The 21,933-nt window shown below is 42.6% G+C and overlaps 1 protein-coding gene across 1 annotated transcript in view; it reads left to right on the forward strand.

The window, feature by feature from the left end:
* The first annotated feature begins 3,995 nt into the window (after positions 1-3,995).
* Positions 3,996-21,933, forward strand: part of LOC126335622 (odorant receptor Or2-like) — a 62,688-nt gene continuing 44,750 nt past the window's right edge. The window contains exon 1 of the mRNA XM_049999076.1: positions 3,996-4,019. Coding sequence (XP_049855033.1) covers positions 3,996-4,019 — 24 coding nt within the window. The remainder of the gene's footprint in view (positions 4,020-21,933) is intronic.

Consider the following 21,933-nt stretch of genomic DNA (forward strand, 5'->3'; position numbering starts at 1 on the left):
TGCGAATACATTTAATGGAAGTAATATGTTGTCCGATTGTTCCCGGAAAGTTCTCTCTTGAAATTTCAATAGTAAACTTCTCCGTGATGTACAATGCCTCTCTTACAACGCCTGCCATTCGAGCTTTTTGATTATCTCGGTTACGCTCTCGCTACAATTAAACGATCCCGTGACGAAATGGGCCGCTCTCCGTTGGATCTCCTCTCTCTCTTCCATCAGTTCTATCCGGTAAGAATCCTACACCGAAGAACAGTATTCAAGAATTGGTCGAACAAGCGCCTCATATATCACTTCCTTAAGATCCTTCCTATGAATCTATCTGGCATCTACTTTTCTACAATTTTTTTATGTGATCATTCCACTTCAGATCGCTCTGGATATTTACTCCTAGATATTTTAAGGTAGATACTGCTTCCGGCAGTCTCTCATCAGTGGTGTAGTTGTACAGTACTAGCTTTCATTTCCTTATGTATGCGCAATATGTTGCATTTATTTACTTTCTAGGTCAAATGACGGAATCAGGATTCATCAATCCTCTGCATGTGATTCTGCATATGGATACAGTCTTCTGGCGTTGCTCTTTGTTATAGACAACCGCACCATCTGCGAACAGTCTTGAAGAGCATCCGACGCTTTTTACTAGATGTTTTCTGTACATTGTAAACAATAACTGCCCTATCACACTTCATTGAGCCGGCCGGTGTGGCCATGCGGTTCTAGGCGCTTCAGCCTATAACCGCGTGACCGCCTCGGTCGCAGGTTCGAATCCTGCCTGGGGCATGGTTGTGTGTGATATCCTTAGGACAGTTAGGTTTAAGTAGTTCTACGTTCTAGGGGACTGATGACCTCAGATGTTAAGTCCCATAGTGCTCAGAGCCATTTGAACCATTTTTGAACACGTCCTTTGGATACTCCGGAAATTACTGTTGTGGTTGGCAGGAGAGCCATCCGTGTTCCTAAAGGAGGCCGAAAGGCACGCGATTTAGCTCACGCAGGCTGGCGTGAGGTCTGGAACAGGACAAGGAAATTAGACTTCAGAAAAACGGACGTAGCTGGTGGAATACTTAACTTTAATCCGTTAATGATGACGGTACATGATTGACAATATCAATAGTAACTGATAATGGCGCCTTGCTAGGTCGTAGGAAATAACGTAGCTGAAGGCTATGCTAACTATCGTGAGAGCGTAATTTGTCAGTGAACAATCGCTAGCAAAGTCGGCTGTACAACTGGGACGAGTCTCTCTAGACCTGCCGTGTGGCGGCGCTCGGTCTGCAGTCATTGATAGTGGCGACACGCGGGTCCGACGTATACTAGCGGACCGCGGCCGATTTAAAGGCTACCACCTAGCAAGTGTGGTGTCTGGCGGTGACACCACAATTACCTTTACATCTCTCACTTCCGTTAATAGCGACGTGTGGAGTTCTATGTGTAAAGAAGTCTTGAATCCAGTCGCATGTCTGGTCCAGTACTCTATAAGCTTTTGTTTTATTCGCGAAACGGCTGTGCGGCGCAGTGTTAAATGCTTTCCTGAAACCAAGGAACACGGCATCAACGGAAGTGCCGTAATCTACAGCGCTATGGATCTCACGTACGAAAAGAGAGCTGAATTTTGCAACATCTCTGTTTGCGGAATCCATATTGATTTTTATAGAGGAAACTTCCATTCTCCAAAAGCATCATAATTCATGAGCATAAAACAAATCAACCATGAAGGTCTATATTTGTGTGCATCTGTCCTGCAGCCTTTCTTGAAAGTGGAAATAACCTGTGCTTTTTTTCCTGTAGCTAGGTACCGTTCGTTGCTTCAGAGATCTACGATAAACTGCTGCTGTAAGGGGAGGAAGCTATATCGCATAATCTTTGTAGAATCCTGTAGGTATCTCATACGGTCCTAATGGCTTTCCACTACTAAGCGATTGTAGTATCTGTTCTATTCCACTAACATTTAACTCAATATTTGCCATTTGGACCATCGTATGTTGATTGAAAGGAGGGAGTGTGTTACGATCTTCCGAGGTGAAACAATTTCCGAAGACCTAATTCAGGATATGAGCCTTCTCCCTTCGGTCTCGGTGCCCGTATGGTGTTGGAGACAATGAATAGATGTTTCGAATCGCTTATTGATTTTAAATAAGACCAAAACCTCTTAAGCAGACGTGCCTCTGAGAAATGCTCTGCGTCTTTTGATGTTCCTGTTGTACAATGATCTGACAGACAATATTAACAGTAATCTGAAACTTTTTGACTATAATGTCCTGGTATTTTATGGATCTGAATCTTGGGCATACAACAGAAAAAGCTGGAACCATGTCGCGAACGACGCTTTAGGAGAATTCTACATGAAACATTACAAGCTAGACACACACAGGTGCTTACTAACAGTACAGAAGCGTTGTTTTTAAACCGTTGTTCTCTCACTTAACGCTGGGCAAACGCGGTGTGGGTGAACGGAGGAAACGACTTGAGGGTGTAGTTAAGACTACCAAGAAAGTATTTCACGTTAGTGTCAGCAACTGGGGGACCTCAGCTCCTCGACCTTCGCCCTGGAGGCCAGCAGTCCACGGCGGGGCGCTTCTTTCTTGAAGAATAATACGGACTACGAACCGAAGTTGATAAGAATCAACATAAAAAAGGAACTGATGAGGCGAAAACGAAAGACAGAAACTCAGGCATCTGCGACCACCTTTCACCTCCAGCCAACTTTTGTACATCACGAACAGTCACCTACGGACTCCCATATGACAGGAAGACAGACGTATTCTGAAAAACCTGCACAAACATTGTCGGATCTTCACAAGATTTCAAAGTTTGGCCATTTTATTTAAATATTCAGAAATGCAGGACTATGCACTTCACAAACACAGAGAAACAACTTCCTATGACCAGAATATCCGCGAGTCATAACTGGAAGCATTACACTTAGAAAAATAGCTGGTTGCAACAATTTGTAGGGATAAGAAATGGAATGATCACATAGGCAGTGTAGAAGACATTGGTTGACAGGATACTGGAGAAATGCAGTGAGTTTACAAAGAGTACAGTACGTTTAAAACGATTGTACGAAATATTTTAGGAGATTGCTCATTTGTGTGGTGTCAATACGAAATCGGACTAACAGCGGATGTTGAATAAACACGAATCACATGTGGTCACAAGTCTCTTCGAGCCATGGAAAGGCGTCACACTGACGCTGCCTCGCGCAGTCCCACTCACTAATTAAAAAAAAAAAAAAACACCATTAAATGAGTAATCTAGGAATACACGACAACCTGTTACGTATCACTTCAGCAGGGATCGCAGAGACAAATTGATCGAATTACAGCGAGCACACAGGCATCATAGTCAGTCTTCCGTTCTGCGCACGGTACGCGAGCGGAACTGAAAGAAGCTCTGATAAGAGGTACAGTGGGAAGTACCACCTGCTGCGCATTTCATAGTGGCTCCTAAAATATGGATGGAGGTGGAGAAGGTCGCCAGTTGTCGTTGCGCGTAGTCTCTGCTTCGGATTTCTTTTGTCCCAGATTGCTTAGCCTTCGTAGTGGAGATTACAGAAGATTCTTTCATGTCGTTATCCAAAGACACGCTCTGTAAATGGCTCGTATCTCCTGGGATTTCAAACGCTGCGTTCCTATAAATGAATTAAACATCACACCAATGTCCGTAACTCTGGGTCATTAATTATTTTTCCAGAATATAAGGCATTTATGTAACAGCTCACAGTCTCTGATTGTGTTCGACACTCAATATTTAATTCCGTTGACATTCAAAACCGCCACAAGTTTTCTATGTAACAGAGCTGACCCGTTTCAAAAACAGTTTAATTAACTTCGAGACGTTTTTATTGTCTCAGAAATATTTAAATATTTAGTGCACAACTAGAGAGGTGGCGGTAGGGAAGGGACAGCGTCATTACTGGTGAGACTGGCAGAAAAGAGCAGAGTTTCCGCAGCACGGAAGCGCAGTAACTCTGGACCTGGGAGATGGCTTTGGCCATGGCTGCAACACGGGAGCGAACGGTGAGTCTGGGTTAGCAGGTAGGGACGATCTCACTGGCACGGAAAGATGTGGAGGTAACTGTCATGAAGTCTGCAGATGTGCGATGACAAGAAGGGACGCTCAGGAAAGCTCTGCTCCATTGTCCCCTCTGACCATTAAGAGTGCAGCATCGGAAGGATAGGAAATAACGAAATGTTAGTAACTGTACGTACGCAGTGTAGCGAGAAGGATACACTAACGAATTTGTTGGCGATTTGGTGGTGTATAGGGTATGTAAAATAGGACACATACCTACCACCACTGGCGGTACCAACTGCTCTAAGCCTTCGGCAAAGAATCGAACTGAGGTTCGATGAAAGATACAGGCGCGTGACTCCCTGTTGTTTCAACTCTGCGTCAACCGTAGTTTCTAATCAGTGGTGACAGTCTCTAGGCAGTAAGTAACCAGGTGCACATCTGCGCTTACATCACTACTCTGCGATTTGCAATCAAGTGTCAGGCAAACTAGGAGGTGTGTGAGGGAGGTAATGGGACTTACTTTTTCAGACAACATTATTGTCCCTTTCAAAGCAGTTCCCTTCGGCAGCTATACACTGGCGCAGTCGCTGTTCTCAGTCTTGGTAGCAGCGCTGAAAGGCCTCAGTTGGTAGCGCCTTTAACCTGTCGGTGATAGCTTTTGAATCTTCCCCCGCGTCCCAAACTGACGTTCATTTAAGACATTTTTCAATTCTGTAAAAAAATAGTCACAAGGACTCAGACCAGAGGACTAGGGTTGTGGCACAACATGAATGCCTTTTGAGGTTAAAAATACTGTGATAGAAGTGGCTGTGTGAGAAGGGACGTAGTCATATTCCAGCATCCACTTGTCTCCAGTCTGTGGTCTCACTCGATTTACCATTTTCCAGAACCTTCCAAAGACATCCTTGCGAAACACTTGGTTGATAGTTTCTCCTGGAAACATAAATACCCTATGTCAATACCCCTGCCGTCCAAATAGGAAATTAAAATTGTTTTGGCCTTTGAATTGATGATACGAGGTTTCTTCGATCGAACAGATGCCTCAGTTTTGCGCTTTGTCTCAGGATCGTACTAAAAAAAATCCAAGATTCATCAACTGTAATGACACAACTGAAACATTCACGGTCACTGGCAATCCATTCAAGAAGATCAATGCACACGCTTCCTCGATAATCATTCTAATCAGTTGTAAGGATTTTCGGTAGCGTTTTGGCAGGAACATTTCGCATATGCAAATCTTCTGTCAAAAATTTGATTTATGGTGAATGTGTTAAAGTTTAACAGATTAGACATAATCATTATTGTTAAATGTCGGTCTCACTTCACGAGAGCATGCACGCGTTCGATGTTCTCGTCGTTTTTTTAAGTTGTAAGTCTCATTGAGCGAGGTTCATCTTCAGCGCGTTCTCGGCCTTCGAAAAATGATTTTCGCTAGCGAGAAACGTGGGATATTCATAAAGATTGCTCCCCATAGGCCTGTTTCAACTTCCGGATTCCCGAAGTTTAGTACAAAACTTGAAGGCATACTTTTGCTTAAAATTCTGCTGTCCCATTTTCGTTATACACAACAAACAAATGCACTTAAAAATTACCTGACGGCTATACTGAGCTGAAACTCGGGCTGACATCTGGATGGAGCGAACACAGTGTTCAACACAAGTATAGCTGAAACACGGGCTAACCATTTGGATGGAATGGACATACTGTTCAACACAAGTAGAGCATCATACCGTTGCGAGATTGCTTGCAATGTTGTCGGTCTACTTTTCTCACATACCTCCCGTATGTCTACTGTTTGACCCTTGAAGAGTGCTAGGGAAACACACTTCTATGCAAGCCCTGATTTCTCTTATTTTCTTACTATGATCATTTCTCACTATGTCGGTGGACATCAACAAAATGTTTTCGCATTCCGGGGAGAAAGTTGGTGATTTGAAATTTCGTTAAACCATCTCGGCACAATGAAACACGCCATTGTTGTAATGACTGCCACACCGACTCGCGTAACATATCCCTGGGACTCAGTCCGCTCTTTTGCATTTATACAAAAGAAACTGTCCTTCTTTGATCTTTTTCAATGTCCTCCGTCAGTCCTATCTGATACGGATCGCGTAAGGCGCAGCAAAATTATTGAAGAGGACGGCAAGCGTAGTGTAGACAGTTCCTTTACTAGATCTATTCAATATTCCATGTGTTCTGCCAATAAGATGCAGTCTTAGTTTCATCTTCTTCACGACATTATCTATGTGATCGCTCCAACGTAAGTTAATCGGAATTGTAATACCCAAGTGTTTAGTTGAAACGTTAGCCTTTAACTTTGCCTGATTTATTATGTAAACGAAATTTATCGGATTACTTTTGCACTCAGGTGCATAGCCTTACACTTTTCGTAGCTTGGATTTAATTGAACCTTTGGCACTATACAGATATCTTGTCTAAATCATTTTGCAACTGGTTGTGATCATCTGCTGACTTTTCACGACGTCAAATAGCAGCACCATTTGCAAACAACCTAAGAAGGCTGCTCAAATTGTGTTTTGAGTCGTTTACATAGATTAGGAACAGCAGACGTCCTGTAACACTTTCTTAGGGAACGCCAGATACCACATCTGCTTTGCCTGATGACTTTCCGTCAATTACAGTAATTCGTACGGGACAGCACGTGTGTCTACCACCACCGCTGTGGAACGGGGCGCCAGGCTCATTGAGGGTCGAGATTAGCGATGGTAGCCTTATCCATTACGGACGTGGTGTCTCCATCTCTGGGAAACGATACAGTGAAACACTGGAGAAATTACGGCCATTACTACTGGCCATCAAAAATTACTACACCAAGAAGAAATGCAAATGGTTCAAACGGCTCTGAGCACTATGGACCTTAACTGCTGAGGTCATCAGTCCCCTAGAACTTAGAACTACTTAAACCTAACCAACCTAGGGACTTCACACCCATCCATGCCCGAGGCAGGATTCGAACCTGCGACCGTAGCGGTCACGCGGTTCCAGACTGCACCGCCTAGAGCCGGACAGCCACACCGGCCGGCGAAGAAATGCAGATGATAAACGGGTATTCATTGGACAAATATATTATACTAGTTCTGACATGTGATTACATTTTCACGCAATTTGGGTGCATAGATAATGAGAAATCAGTACCCAGAACAACCACCTCTGGTCGTAATAACGGCCTTGATACGCCTGGGCATTGAGTCAAACAGAGCTTGGATGGCGTGTACAGGTACAGCTGCCCATGTAGCTTCTACCTGTCTCTTCTGCTACCGATTCTCTTCCGTTCCGGTTTTCCCACAGTCCATATTTCACTACCATACAATGCTGTGGTCCAGACGTACATTCTCAGGAATTTCTTCCACTATGTTTGACACTAGTAGATTTCTCTTGGCCAGGAATGACCTTTTTGCAATGCTAGTCTGCTTTTGATGTCCTCCTTGCTCATCGGTTATCTTTCTGCCTAGTTAGCAGAATTCCTTAACTTCATCTACTTTGTTACCATCAATTCTGATGTTAGGTTTCTTTTTTGTCTTGAATAGAGGTTATAATATGATCTTACTTGAGGCTGGGTGCGGATCTGCGATGACTTGTTTGAATGATTTAGTGCCGCCTGCAGCTCTTTTCTTTCCTGCCTTCGTTTGTATGATTGTACAATTTCGGCCTAAGACATTATCAATTATTTTGCAAATAAATCATCGATGACACATTATGGCATACAAGTCTCTGCACTTCTGTATTATTACTTATCGTCCACGGTTATGTTACCTGTAAGTGCAAGAAATTAAGTTAAATAATTCATATTTTAGTTCTTTATATACGAAGGATTTTGTTACGGCACTGCAAATGATTACAAAGAACTTTTGAGGACCGTAGGGCTTTAACAGAAAATATCCCCCAAACAGTTTCGTCATGCCTGGGGTCATAAAATTTGCTTACAGTCGTTAAATTAGCCGAATACAGTAAACCAATTCCTTTTAAAAAGCGAAAGTTATGTTTCCGATCTGCTTCGAGGAGCGTGAGGTGCTTCAAGTACAATGATCCTTGCGAAACAAGTCGTTGTTAATAGAACGTGACAGAGTGCAATGCTCTTTCTTTCCCTGAATTCTTGATGGAACCGATCGCTGAGCTTGGCCACTGTTACAGCGATAATGCCATCACAGTGAGAAGAACAAGCTTCGGTGAAGACCCGGTTGCCTAAGCGTGGAAGAGTTGTAGGACAATGTAGTAAACCTAGACATCGAAGTCAAGACTAATATTAACAATTATTTATTTGCTCTAATGACTGAAAAAAGGTAATAATAGTTAACGCTGAGAACAAAGTTCCCTAAAACCGTAATCAAATTTCTAAGTGATGCTTACACTGTGGGAAGGTACTCTATATAATTTTACACTCCAAGAAAAATAAATAAATAAATAAATGACACACACGAAGGAGTTAAGCGACTCGATCACAAATTTATATTCGTACAGATAACGACGGAAAATCCAAAATTGTAAAGTTCGACGGACGATGGGTGGATATATGACGCTGGACGGTAATTTCACCGCGCAGCTGGCAAGGGTAGTATATAGGGGACCTGTTGATACCGGGGTGTAAGGTCTTCACCAGTTTCATTCCGTGTACTGCTTGGACAGTAACTAAGCCTCGCAGACAGGCGTTTGAACAATATACACAGATGTGAGCATTGAGAGAGGACGCGTAATCGGTCACACAGAATCCGGTTGTAGTAAATGGCAAATCGCTAGACATTTCAATAAAAGCACTGCCATCATCCGACGATGCTGCCATGAATGGGTGTACCATGGTCGAACACAGCGTCGAGGTGCAAGTGGTCGAACTAGGGGGGCCACAGAGCGGGACGGTCGAGCAATCGTCAGAGAGGGACTCAGAACACCGGATTCGTCATTATCATCGATGCGACTTGCAGCTGGTGTTTCAGCGACCACAAGAACCATGAACAGACGGCTCACAGAAAGGTGACTGAGCTCGCGGCGCCCCTTGGCCAGACCGCCGTTGACCTCTGTACACCAACGAGCCCGTCTGCAGCGCTGTTCACCACATTCGCCCCGGAATCACACTGAATGTAGTAGAATTGTCTTCAGTCACGAGTTCCACTTCGAACTGAGGCGCAATCAGCAGCGAAGACGTGTCTAGAGACACCCTTGACAGTGGTCGGTACGAACGCGACTGTCGCTCGCCAATCGGCACGGCAACCAGGACGCCACTTCATTACACAGCTGGACCCCTTTGGTTGTCATCCACGGCTACACCACAGCGGTACGTCGACGATACGCTACCCCCCCCCCCCCCTCCCCGTTTTGTTGCATTTCCCCACCAATCATCCTGGACTTACACTTGAGCAATATGTCTTCCGGCACTTGGCGAGAGTTTCTACTGATTTTCTTCATGGTTGCCACACTCTACCTTGAATAGCAAGGTCTCCAGATTTCTTCCCAATTGAGAAAGTTTGGCGCATTATTGGCACGACGCTCCAACCTATTAGGTATTCTGTTAGGTATTCTGCCAATTGGGCAGAGTTGTGCACGAAGCCAAATAACTGCTTCCACAAGGGCCAGCGGTGGATCTCCGCATCATTGACTTGCTCAGTTTCTGAAGATCCTTCTCTTGTGTAAAACACCCAATTTTTCTGAAATTATAATCATTTGTCTGTGTGTACATGTATATCACATATTTTTCCATCCCACTCGGAAGATTCCTCCTCAGAATGTACTTCACACTGCCGCAATTGCGACACCTACATTTCCCCAAAATAAACAAGATGTACACCCAACAACACTAAAAGGCATACAGGAGACGAGCGACCCACTGTAATTGAATGGCCACGAAACATAGATCTCTCTCCACAACTTTCTAGTTTCAAACAAACACTATCTGAGGATGATGGTTCAATGCCGTTCCCGATGTAATATACAAGAATATCGCTATTTCCATGAAACAACGGAGGTCCAGTGCCGAAACTTTCCACTCTTGGTGTATAAAACGTAGCTTAACAAATAAGAGGTTCTTTCTGGGCTGGAGCAATGGCTGCACGGCGCCTCCCCCTCAGGGCTACGAGAGGCACCAGTTCTGTCGACAGAGGAATGCTGTAGACCACAGCCCAACCGCTCAGCTCGAAGGGAATCTTCGACCCTGCCGACGCAAGGGAACCTCAGAGACCAAGCTGGCAGAAAAATCTCCAGTTAAAAAACGGAAAGTTTTCCTCCTACTCAATGTGTCCAGCAGACAATCAATAAAATTAATCAAGCAATGGTGCCAAGAATGAATTAATATCGGATAGTGATATAATATCACAGGATATTGTGAGTTATATGCAAGGCTCTGATTTTCAGCATTTCAGCAAGACGGAAAATATACTATCTAAGTAAAGCGGACCGTTTAAGTAAGGACCTATTGTAGGCTCAGTAAGTTTTCAGACAAGTTCCAGCAATGCTCTTATGGGACAGAAGGTGTCCCAAATGGGAATATCTGGAAGGGAAATTCCAGTTCCAGGATTTGATCCTGAAAACTGTGGTCAGAATTAGCAATTAAATGTTACTTATTTAGATCCAGTTCCACCTGTGGCAAGTAGCATATCAGACGCCAAAATTTCTCCAGTGAACTCAAACATTTCAGATTCCTCCTCAGCTGAAGTTCATTTCCAGCTGTTACGAGGCGTTTCTGTCTGTCCATTTATTGGTTTTCACAACAGTGTTCATTATGAGATTATTTCAATTATTATGCCAATCAAGCTTCAATCTTTTATCAACTACGCTTTTACGCAGGCCATTTCCTCTCAGCACTTCATCATTTCAAACATGTTGGGATATTTCACCCTCAAAAACTGCCTCAGGTAAAAAAAATTGAACTCGTGTGCGGTAGTGGGCGCACTTATCCTGTCTATTTGCCATATAGATGGCATTTCTTGTAAGACTGCAGATGCTTTCCCATCCCTACTCTGCATCTATGTTCCCATTATTAGAAAAATAAACTTGTCGAGATATGGAGACGGGTTAAAATCTTGTAATATCTCCTGTTGCACTATAATTTGTGCAGATACATTTACACTTTTTACGAACACTGAGTTTTCTTATCACCACTTATTTTCAGCCCGACATTCGATCCAGCATGGTAGTTACTAGTCTGAATTTTGTGGCGTTTCTTCCAGAAAAAACGAAGTCACCAACAAAATCCAAATCTCTAAGCCTAGATTGCTCATTCCAACGACTACTCACGTTACAGATGTCCACAGTTATCCTCATTATAACATCTATGAGTAATATGAAAAGGAATGATGACAAAATGCATATTTGTCTGACGCCTGTAGGAATGCTATAGAAAGGGATATAACAGTATTCCATTCCTACACAGCAACTCGAGTCTAGATCTAGATTTAGATTTTCGATTTATCTGCTGTACACCTTGTCCTTAATACAGCCCCACGAAAGGGAGTCGCATATGTGTATATCCACTTATATGGCGGCCAATTGAGGCCCACGGCAGTGAGCTCTGGGTAACCCAGAGCCAGAGTGCGCACCCCAAGGCGCTACCCCAGCGTTTCAGGCACTCTCCCGCTTCGACGAGGTCGAGCTCCAGCTTACATGAACGACATTTTGTCGAAATCAGGACCACTTTGGATAATGCGGATAAAATCCTCTTTCAAAACTTTCGCGTATATTCTGTAGTCACCATGCCGTCAAGGAATATCGCACCGACTATTCCATGACTTGACATTTCATACCACACTGTCACCCGTTGAGGGTAACGAGACTTCTCGATCGCGAAATGCGGGTACTCAGTCCCCTAAATGCGCCAACTTTGCTTACTGACGAACTCACGCAAATGACAGTGGGCTTCGTCGCTAGCCCTAACCACACAGCGCATACTAATTTCCATCATGCCCCTCGGCCAACCGTCCAGTTTGAACGTCCTAACGCAAACCGTTCAGGAGTTACGACGATTCTATTTCATATAGTTTGATAACTGTCACCCTGTATGTATGTGTGTGTGAACAAAGTTTGAAGAAAAAATGGAAATGCAAAATTATTTTAAATATTCACCCTTGAAATTTATTAGTTGTAAGAGAATATCTTTATTACAACTGTAAGCTACTTAAAATACTGATTTTTATGTTTCAATACTAGATCCGTATTGATTACTTTTGATTACATTAGGCACCAAGCTTTTGCACTGATTCTGATCATTTTTCTCAGTCGTTGAAACTTACTAAGCTGCGGCAAAGATTTGGTTCAAATGGCTCTTAGCACTATGGGACTTAACATCTGAGGTCATCAGTCCCCTAGAACTTAGAACTACTTAAATCTAACGAACCTAAGTGAATCACACATATCCATGCCCGAGGCAAGATTCGAACCTGCGAGCGTAGCGGCAAAGGTTTAAAACGAAAATAAAGTCTCGTCGGATACTTTGCTACTTGTCTAAGTAATTCGTATTCTAAGTACGGTAATAAGCAACACCTATGGCATCGGCACTAACGCTCCCATTAATGCACAATTATTAATAAACTTCCAGCTCAGCAAAAACCTAATAAATCTCTGGTAGTAGAAAAGCGTTAGCTGTTGTCTTCGGTTAAAAAATATATAAAGGAAAAGATGCTCTGCGATATCTGGCAACTCAGTTTAGAAAAAGTTTACTTCTTAGCGATTCTAACGGGAAGTTGAGCAAGACAGCATTGCTTCCGCTAGCATCGCAACTGCGACAACAGAACAAGTTGTGCGCTAAAAATTTCGTCCAGTCACGCCAGAGTATTGTAAGCAATCTTCATTATTCATCGCAGCAATGCACAGCATTTAGTAGTAGTCTCATTTCGGCTTTAGCGTGCGTCCGTTGCCGACACTGCGAATTCGATTTTAAAGCCGAAGACCTTTGCTAACACGCAATAGTACAACAATATGTAGTGTTAAACATAGTTACAAGTACGGCATATTTGTTTTAAATAACGCTGTCAGAAAGTACCGCTACACGATGTCTAAGGGGGCTAGAGAAATGAGGCACTAGTAGATGTGTTTAGCTCTGTGGGCAGAAAAATAAAAGACGCTGATCGAAGTAAAAGAGGACATGAAAAGCACAATGGCGATGGCAATAAAGTGTTTCTGAAAAAGTGATTTTGTTAGATCTACAGATATAAAGAACATTCTCCGTTTGTTGTTCGTAGTTCATACAAATCGTGATAAAACTGATCTTTATCAGATTTTGCATACTTTACCTTCAAAACAAGAGGGAGATCAGTGACTACGTAAGATGTCGTATTGTGACTTTAAACATAGGGGAAAGGTTGTTACCAAAAATCTCTAAAAGTTATTGGACGATTTACTTTAAATTTCTACGTTCAGATGAAACAACAAAGAAAATTAGTGAAAAATTGAATGCCTAACAAATGAAATACATCGTGGTTGACTGATTGTAATTCCTGTTACGAGAATAAATTACAGCGGCAATATCCCTCTTGACAGTTCACAAAAAAATTGAGTCTCATTTCAAATAGGTACTCCAGTCACACAATTGTAGTCTGTGGTGACTTTAATCTACCCTTGATATGCTGGAAAAGTTATACGTTTAAAACCGGCGACATGCATAAAACGTGATCCAAAATTGTACTGAATGCTTTCTCAGAAAACTATTTTGAACAATTAGTTCATGAGCCGACTCGAATCGTAAATGGCGGCGAAAGCATACTTCACCTATTAGCAACAAATAATCCTGGACAAATAGTGAGTATCGTGACGAATACAAGGATTGGCAACCACGAGGCAGTAGCTGCTAGGCTGAATACAGTAATTCCTACGATTATCAAAAAGAAATGCAAAGTATATCTATTTAAAAAAGCTGATAAATATGCACTTAATGCCTTTTTAAGAGACAGTCTGCACTCCTTCCGATCTGATCATGTAAGGGTAGAAAAGTTGTGGAATGATTTCAAAGAGATAGTAGCGACAGCAATTGAGAGATCAATACCATATAAATTATTGAGTGATGATACTGATCCCTCATGATACAGGAAAGCGGTCAGATCGCTGTTGCTGAAGCAGAGAGAAAAGCATGCCAAACTTAAAAGAACGCAAAATCCCCAAGACTGGCAAAGTTTTGCAGAACTTCAAAATATAGTGACTACTTCAATGCGAGTTGCTTTCAATAATTTCCGCAACGGAACTCTGTCTCGAAATCTGACAGAAAACCTGAAGAGATTCTGCTCATACATAAAGCACGCCAGTGGCAAGACGCAATCAATACTTTGACTGCTCGATAACAACGGTGAAGTCACTGATGACAGTGTCACTAAAGCAGAGCTAATAAACACGATTTTCCGAAACTCCTTCACCAAAGAAGACGAAGTAAATTCCAATGAAGAACAGCTGCCAAGATGAGAAACATAGAAGTAGATAGCTCCCTATTTAGCATTTATATACAACCGCTCGCTCACAGAACGATCCGTACCTAAAGACTGGAAAATTGCTCAAGTCACACCAATACCCAAAAAGGGAAGTAGGAGTAATTACAGGCCCATATCACTACCGTCGATTTGCAGTAGGGCCTTGGAACATATACCCTATTCGAACATTATGAAGTACCTCAAAGAAAACGATTTATTGACACTTAGTCAGGACGGATTCAGAAATTATCGTTCTTGCGAAACATAACTAGCTCTTTATACTCATGAAGTAATGAGTGCTATCGACAGGGGATGTCAAATTTCTTTCATATTTTTAAATTCCCATAAGCCTTTCGACACCGTTGCTCATAAGCGTCTTCTAACCAAACTGTGTGCCTATGGAATATCACCTCAGTTGTGTGACTGGATGCGTGATTTCATGTCATAAAGGTCACAGTTCGTAATAACAGACGGAAAGTTATCGAGTAAAACAGAAGTAATATCCGGCGTTCCCCAAGGAAGTGTTGTAAGCCCTCTATTGTTCCTGATCTATATTAACGACACAGCAGACAATCTCAGTAGCCGTCTTAGATTATTTGCAGATGCTGTCATTTACCGTCTTGTAAAGTCATCAGATGACCAAAACGAATTGCACAATAATTTAGACAAGATACGTATATGGCGCGAAAACTGGCAATTCACCCTGAATAAGGAAAAGTGTGAAGTTAATCACATGAGTACTAAAAGAAATCCGCTAAATTTCGATTGTGCGATAAGTCACACAAATCTGTAGGCTGTAAATTCAACTAAATACTTAGGGATTTCAATTACAAATACCCTAAGTTGGAAGGATCATATAGATAATGTTGTGGGTAGAGCCAACCAAAGACTGCGATTCATGGGCAGAAACTGAGAAGGTGCAACAGACGATTCTGCGGAGAGCTGGGGTGCAAATTTCTCGACCTCCGCTATCGGGTGGAGAAATGTAGGGTCCCCCTGAATAGGTCAGGCGTGCACTACACGCCGGAAGCGGCTACGAGGGTAGCGGAGTACGTGTGGAGTGCACATGGGGTTTTTTTAGGTTAGAGAATTCCCTCCCTAGGCCCGACAAGACGCCTCCTGAGACGCGGCAAGGCAGGAGTAGGCAAAATGCAACAAGGAATAACAATATTAATGTGCTAATAGTAAACTGCAGGAGCGTCTATAGAAAGGTCCCAGAACTGCTCTCATTAATAAACGGTCACAACGCCCATATAGTACTAGGAACAGAAAGTTGGCTGAAACCAGACGTAAACAGTAATGAAATCCTAAACTCTGATTGGAATGTATACCGCAGAGATAGGCTGGACAGTGAAGGGGGAGGCGTGTTTATAGCGATAAGAAGTGCAATAGTATCGAAGGAAATTGACGGAGATTCGAATTGTGAAATGATTTGGGTGAAGGTCACGGTTAAAGCAGGCTCAGACATGGTAATTGGATGTCTCTATAGGCCCCCGGGCTCAGCAGCTGTTGTGGCTCAGCACCTGAAGAATAATTTGGAGAATATTTCGAGTAGATTTCCCCACCATGTTATAGTTCTGGGTGGAGATTTTACTTTGCCGGATATAGACTGGGAGACTCAAACGTTCATAACGGGTGGCAGGGACAAAGAATCCAGTGAAATATTTTTAAGTGCTTTATCTGAAAACTACCTTGAGCAGTTAAACAGAAAACCGACTCGTGGCGATAATATATTAGACCTTCTGGTGACAAACAGACCCGAACTATTTGAATCAGTTAATGCAGAACAGGGAATCAGCGATCATAAAGCGGTTACTGCGTCGATGATTTCAGCCGTAAATAGAAATATTAAAAAAGGTAGGAAGATTTTTCTGTTTAGCAAAAGTGACAAAAAGCAGATTACAGAGTACCTGACGGCTCAACACAAAAGTTTTGTCTCAAGTGCAGATAGTGTTGAGGATCAGTGGACAAAGTTCAAAACCATGGTACAATATGCGTTAGATGAGTATGTGCCAAGCAAGATCGTAAGAGATGGAAAAGAGCCACCGTGGTACAACAACCGAGTTAGAAAACTGCTGCGGAAGCAAAGGGAACTTCACAGCAAACATAAACATAGCCAAAGCCTTGCAGACAAACAAAAATTACGCGAAGCGAAATGTAGTGTGAGGAGGGCTATGCGAGAGGCTTTCAATGAATTCGAAAGTAACGTTCTATGTACTGACTTGGCAGAAAATCCTAAGAAATTTTGGTCCTATGTCAAAGCGGTAGGTGGATCAAAACAAAATGTCCAGACACTCTGTGACCAAAATGGTACTGAAACAGAGGATGACAGACTAAAGGCCGAATTACTAAATGTCTTCTTCCAAAGCTGTTTCACAGAGGAAGACTGCACTGTGCTTCCTTCTCTAGATTGTCGCACAGTTGACAAAATGGTAGATATCGAAATAGACGACAGAGGGATAGAGAAACAATTAAAATCGCTCAAAAGAGGAAAGGCCGCAGGTCCTGATGGGATACCAGTTCGATTTTACACAGAGTACGCGAAGGAACTTGCCCCCCTTCTTGCAGCGGTGTACCGTAGGTCTCTAGAAGAGCGAAGCGTTCCAAAGGATTGGAAAAGGGCACAGGTCATTCCCGTTCTCAAGAAGGGACGTCGAACAGATGTGCAGAACTATAGACCTATATCTCTAACGTCGATCAGTTGTAGAATTTTGGAACACGTATTATGTTCGAGTATAATGTCTTTTCTGGAGACTAGAAATCTACTCTGTAGGAATCAGCATGGGTTTCGAAAAAGACGATCGTGTGAAACCCAGCTCGCGCTATTCGTCCACGAGACTCAGAGGGCCTTAGACACGGGTTCACAGGTAGATGCCGTGTTTCTTGACTTCCGCAAGGCGTTTGACACAGTTCCCCATAGTCGTTTAATGAACAAAGTAAGAGCATACGGACTATCAGATCAATTGTGTGATTGGATTGAGGAGTTCCTAGATAACAGAACGCAGCACGTCATTCTCAATGGAGAGAAGTCTTCCGAAGTAAGAGTGATTTCAGGTGTGCCGCAGGGGAGTGTCATAGGACCGTTGCTATTCACAATATACATAAATGACCTGGTGGATGACATCGGAAGTTCACTGAGGCTTTTTGCAGATGATGCTGTGGTGTATCGAGAGGTTGCAACAATGGAAAATTGTACTGAAATGCAGGAGGATCTGCAGCGAATTGACGCATGGTGCACGGAATGGCAATTGAATCTCAATGTAGCGAAGTGTAATGTGATGCGAATACATAGAAAGATAGGTCCCTTATCATTTAGCTACAAAATAGCAGGTCAGCAACTGGAAGCAGTTAATTCCATAAATTATCTGGGAGTACGCATTAGGAGTGATTTAAAATGGAATGATCATATAAAGTTGATCGTCGGTAAAGCAGATGCCAGACTGAGATTCATTGGAAGAATCCTAAGGAAATGCAATCCGACAACAAAGGAAGTAGGTTACAGTACGCTTGTTCGCCCAATGCTTGAATACTGCTCAGCAGTGTGGGATCCGCACCAGGTAGGGTTGATAGAAGAGATAGAGAAGATCCAACGGAGAGCAGCGCGCTTCGTTACAGGATCATTTAGTAATTGCGAAAGCGTTACGGAGATGATAGATAAACTCCAGTGGAAGACTCTGCAGGAGAGACGCTCAGTAGCTCGGTACGGGCTTTTGTTGAAGTTTCGAGAACATACCTTCACCGAAGAGTCAAGCAGTATATTGCTCCCTCCTACGTATATCTCGCGAAGAGACCATGAGGATAAAATCAGAGAGATTAGAGCCCACACAGAAGCATACCGACAATCCTTCTTTCCACGTACAATACGAGACTGGAATAGAAGGGAGAACCGATAGAGATACTCAGGGTACCCTCCGTCACACACCGTCAGGTGGCTTGCGGAGTACGGATGTAGATGTAGATGTACTAAAGAGACTGCTTACTCCACGTTTGTCCGCCGTCTTCTGGAGTATTGATGTGCGGTGTGGGATCCGCATCAGATGGGACTGACGGATAATATCGAAAAAGTACAAAGAAGGGCAGCTCTTTTTGTATTATCGCGAAGTAGGGGAGATAGTGCCACAGACATGATACGTGGAGTGGCAATCATTAAAACAAAGGCGTTTTTCGTTGCGAGGGGACCTTCTCATGAAATTTCAATCACCAGTTTTCTCCTTCGATTGCGAAAACATTCTGTTGTCACCCACCTACATATAGTCCAGTCAAACTGTCAGAAAAAAGGCCGGCACCTTGCAAAAGGTGGGGTTGAAGATTTTATTTTTTAACTCGATAATACCGTTGGAAAGGTTAGAAAACCAAGTTTTGCCAACAAAATTTCTCTTGGGAAAACTTTCTGATGTCAAAAAAACTTCGAAAATTTCGGACTTTTTTCAGTTTTTTCAAAATATCTCAGTTTCATTTGCTCCTATCGCTTTAACGTCTAGTTTCGTTTTTAAAGAGCACATAATTCTCTACAAATTTGATTGTTACCATTTTTTCTACTCCCAGTTTCTAAGGCGCTACAGGGCGTCAAAAAATACAATTTTTTCAAATTTCGAGCAAAGTGGCAAATTACCAAATTTTTGAACTTTGTTATTTCAGTTTCTATTTGTGTAGTATAAACATATTACTCATCATTTTATTCATTGGAATTTACCATCTCACTCTGCTGCATGGCCAAGATAAACAGATCATATTCAGTAACTACGAACACATTCACGTCGCATTGCGTGAAGTTTATTTATGTTACAATATGTTATACGATTGCATGCAAGTGCTGTACATTTTCTACGTTAATGAGCAGTTATAAGAAAAAGTATGTAAGAATTGTTCTTTAGCGGACACAAGCGTATTTATTCTTTGGCGGGCGGAAGGCGATTATCTCTGGTGATTGTTCACAGCGCGCTGACAGCTATTAGCAGACAACAATAAGGGTCCTACAGTTAGGAGTCGCTTCCATTCAGTATATGTTGTGTTGCTGAAAATGAGTATGGTTCAAATGGCTCTGAGCACTATGGGATTTAAAATCTATGGTCATCAGTCCCCTAGAACTTAGAACTACTTAAACCTAACTAACCAAAAGACAGCACATAACACCCAGTCATCACGAGGCAGAGAAAATCCCTGACCCCGCCGGAAATCGAACCCGGGAACCAGGGCGTGGGAAAATGAGAATGTCTGACATGAATTTGTGTTTCATTTGCGAAAAAACTGTGGTGAGTGGTGGACGCAATGTGAAAAAGATGCCGGCCGGTGTGGCCGTGCGGTTCTAGGCGCTTCAGTCTGGAACCGCGTGACCGCCACGGTCGCAGGTTCGAATCCTGCCTCGGGCATGGATGCATGTGATGTCCTTAGGTTAGTTAGGTTTAAGTAGTTGTAAGTTCTAGGGGACTGATGACCATAGATGTTAAGTCCCATAGTGCTCAGAGCCATTTGAACCATTTGTGAAAAAGAAAGAACTGAGCACACTTATTGATTGCAGTGCTAAACGTAGGGAGTCTGCCCACACCCGTTTTTTGAAAACTCTTACTGAAGTGATGTTGGATGAAGCATGCTACAAGAAGTACATTAATGAGAGAATGATAGCAGCTAGCCTTCGACATCCTCAGGAACCAACAGGCGTGCTACGTCGGTCGCAGGAAAAAGGTCAGTTCAATTTCAAAGAGAAATGCTTATTATTTGCAAAAGGGAATTCTGATGACTTTTTAACCAAGCAGTTAAGATTGCCATATGCCAAACGAAATTTTGTTTACAAAGTAATGAAATTAGAAGTGCAGTGGACAGTATTAGAACAGGCTAAACGACGTGGCGATGAATTTGGTCAACAAGTGATAGAGTGGATTCAAAATGTAAATGATTTGGTTGCTGCAGGTGGGTGATACCACAGATTTTTCTACAGAAAGTTCTTTCACTGTGTTTCAGCTACTGGACAGAATCGAGGTTACCGACCTGCAACACAAGTAGATGAAGGCATGGAGGCTATATTTGCCTACCTGGGAACCAATACAGAAGAACGTCAGTTTTCTGTGGACGATCTGTTAGGGAAATAACCACACCACCTCGTCCTGATATTCGAACTGTCAAGGCACGCCTTTTCCAGAAATATGGTGACAGCTGAAACAGCTTCAAAGCCAGGCACAAGAAGATGCTGACGTTATGATTGTAACATGTGCCATTTCAAGAACCAAAGATTTTGGAAGTGTTGTCATTGTAGGAGAAGCTGTTAACCTGCTTTTGCTCATGACCGATTTGGGGCAAGGCATTGAAAACTTATTTTTCTTAAAGCGAGGAAGAGGAAATGCAGAAGACAAGTGGTTTTCCACTGCACCTTACAGGTTTGACAGTGAATATATTCTGTTCACTCACGCCTTTAGAGGATGTGATGCAACATCCGAATTTTTTGGTCAAGGAATAATTAAGTGATGCAATATTGTTGCGAAAAATGAACACCTAACCTCAGCGCTTTGCGCGTTCTATAAACCACATGATACCCGTGAAGTAATAATAACATCAGGAGAACAGGTTACTATCACATTGTATAGTGGAGGTGTCAGCAGTTCCCACACACTGGACCATTTGCGGTACCAGCTATTCGCCAAGTCTGCCACAAAAAGCAAACTGAATCTTGCACGGTTGCCACCTACACAAGATGCTGCACAACATAATTCGTTGCAGACTTACCAACAAGTCCAAAGTTGGATGGGAAACTGGAAACCTCCTGAGAAGTGGGGCTGGAATCACAGTGACCACGGTCCAATACCCGTTATGATGAGCCCAGATCCAGCACCTGAAGCACTTCTTCACATTGTTTCAAGCTCATGCAAGCTGAACTGTGGCGGAGCGTGCTCCTGCAGAAAAGCGGGTTTGAAATGTTCTTCAATTTCCAAGAAATGTATTGGGGTCAACTGTGAAAACGTGCCAAAATTTTTATATGAAGACAGTGAAGAAGATGTCATGGAGGATGTTGAGGAAACTGACGAAATCAACGAACTTGCTGAGGCTGACTCGCTGTTTAAAGAAGAGGTCAATCTGGGATCAACTCCATGTACAGACCCTGAATCCGTAACTCAAGGTATTTCTGGTGACACTGGGGAACCTGGCCCATCAAAACGTTGGAAGTGATGCTCATACCTGTCTCAAGTGCGCTAAAGTGCGATATTACAAGTATAACACACCCAGAACTGTCAACATTTTTTAGTAACTGAGAACGCATTTTAATTATAATAAAGCTACTTATTTTTCATGTCAACTGTGTGGCCTTTATACACAAGAATAATTACCTACCTAATTAGGTTTGCCTATTGCACTAATAATAGTTCAGTTTCCTGAGACAATTTATTTTGTGTGTGTGTGTGTGTGTCTTAATTATGTATTTTTATATTTATAGTTTTACAAATACCAGAGCTGAGGTGGCCCATAGTGAACTTCCCTCATGTTGCATACAGATAAATTGAATACCTGAAAGTGAGGTGCTAAATTCCAA

Source organism: Schistocerca gregaria, chromosome 2 (assembly GCF_023897955.1).
Source record: "Schistocerca gregaria isolate iqSchGreg1 chromosome 2, iqSchGreg1.2, whole genome shotgun sequence".
Lineage (NCBI taxonomy): Eukaryota > Metazoa > Arthropoda > Insecta > Orthoptera > Acrididae > Schistocerca > Schistocerca gregaria.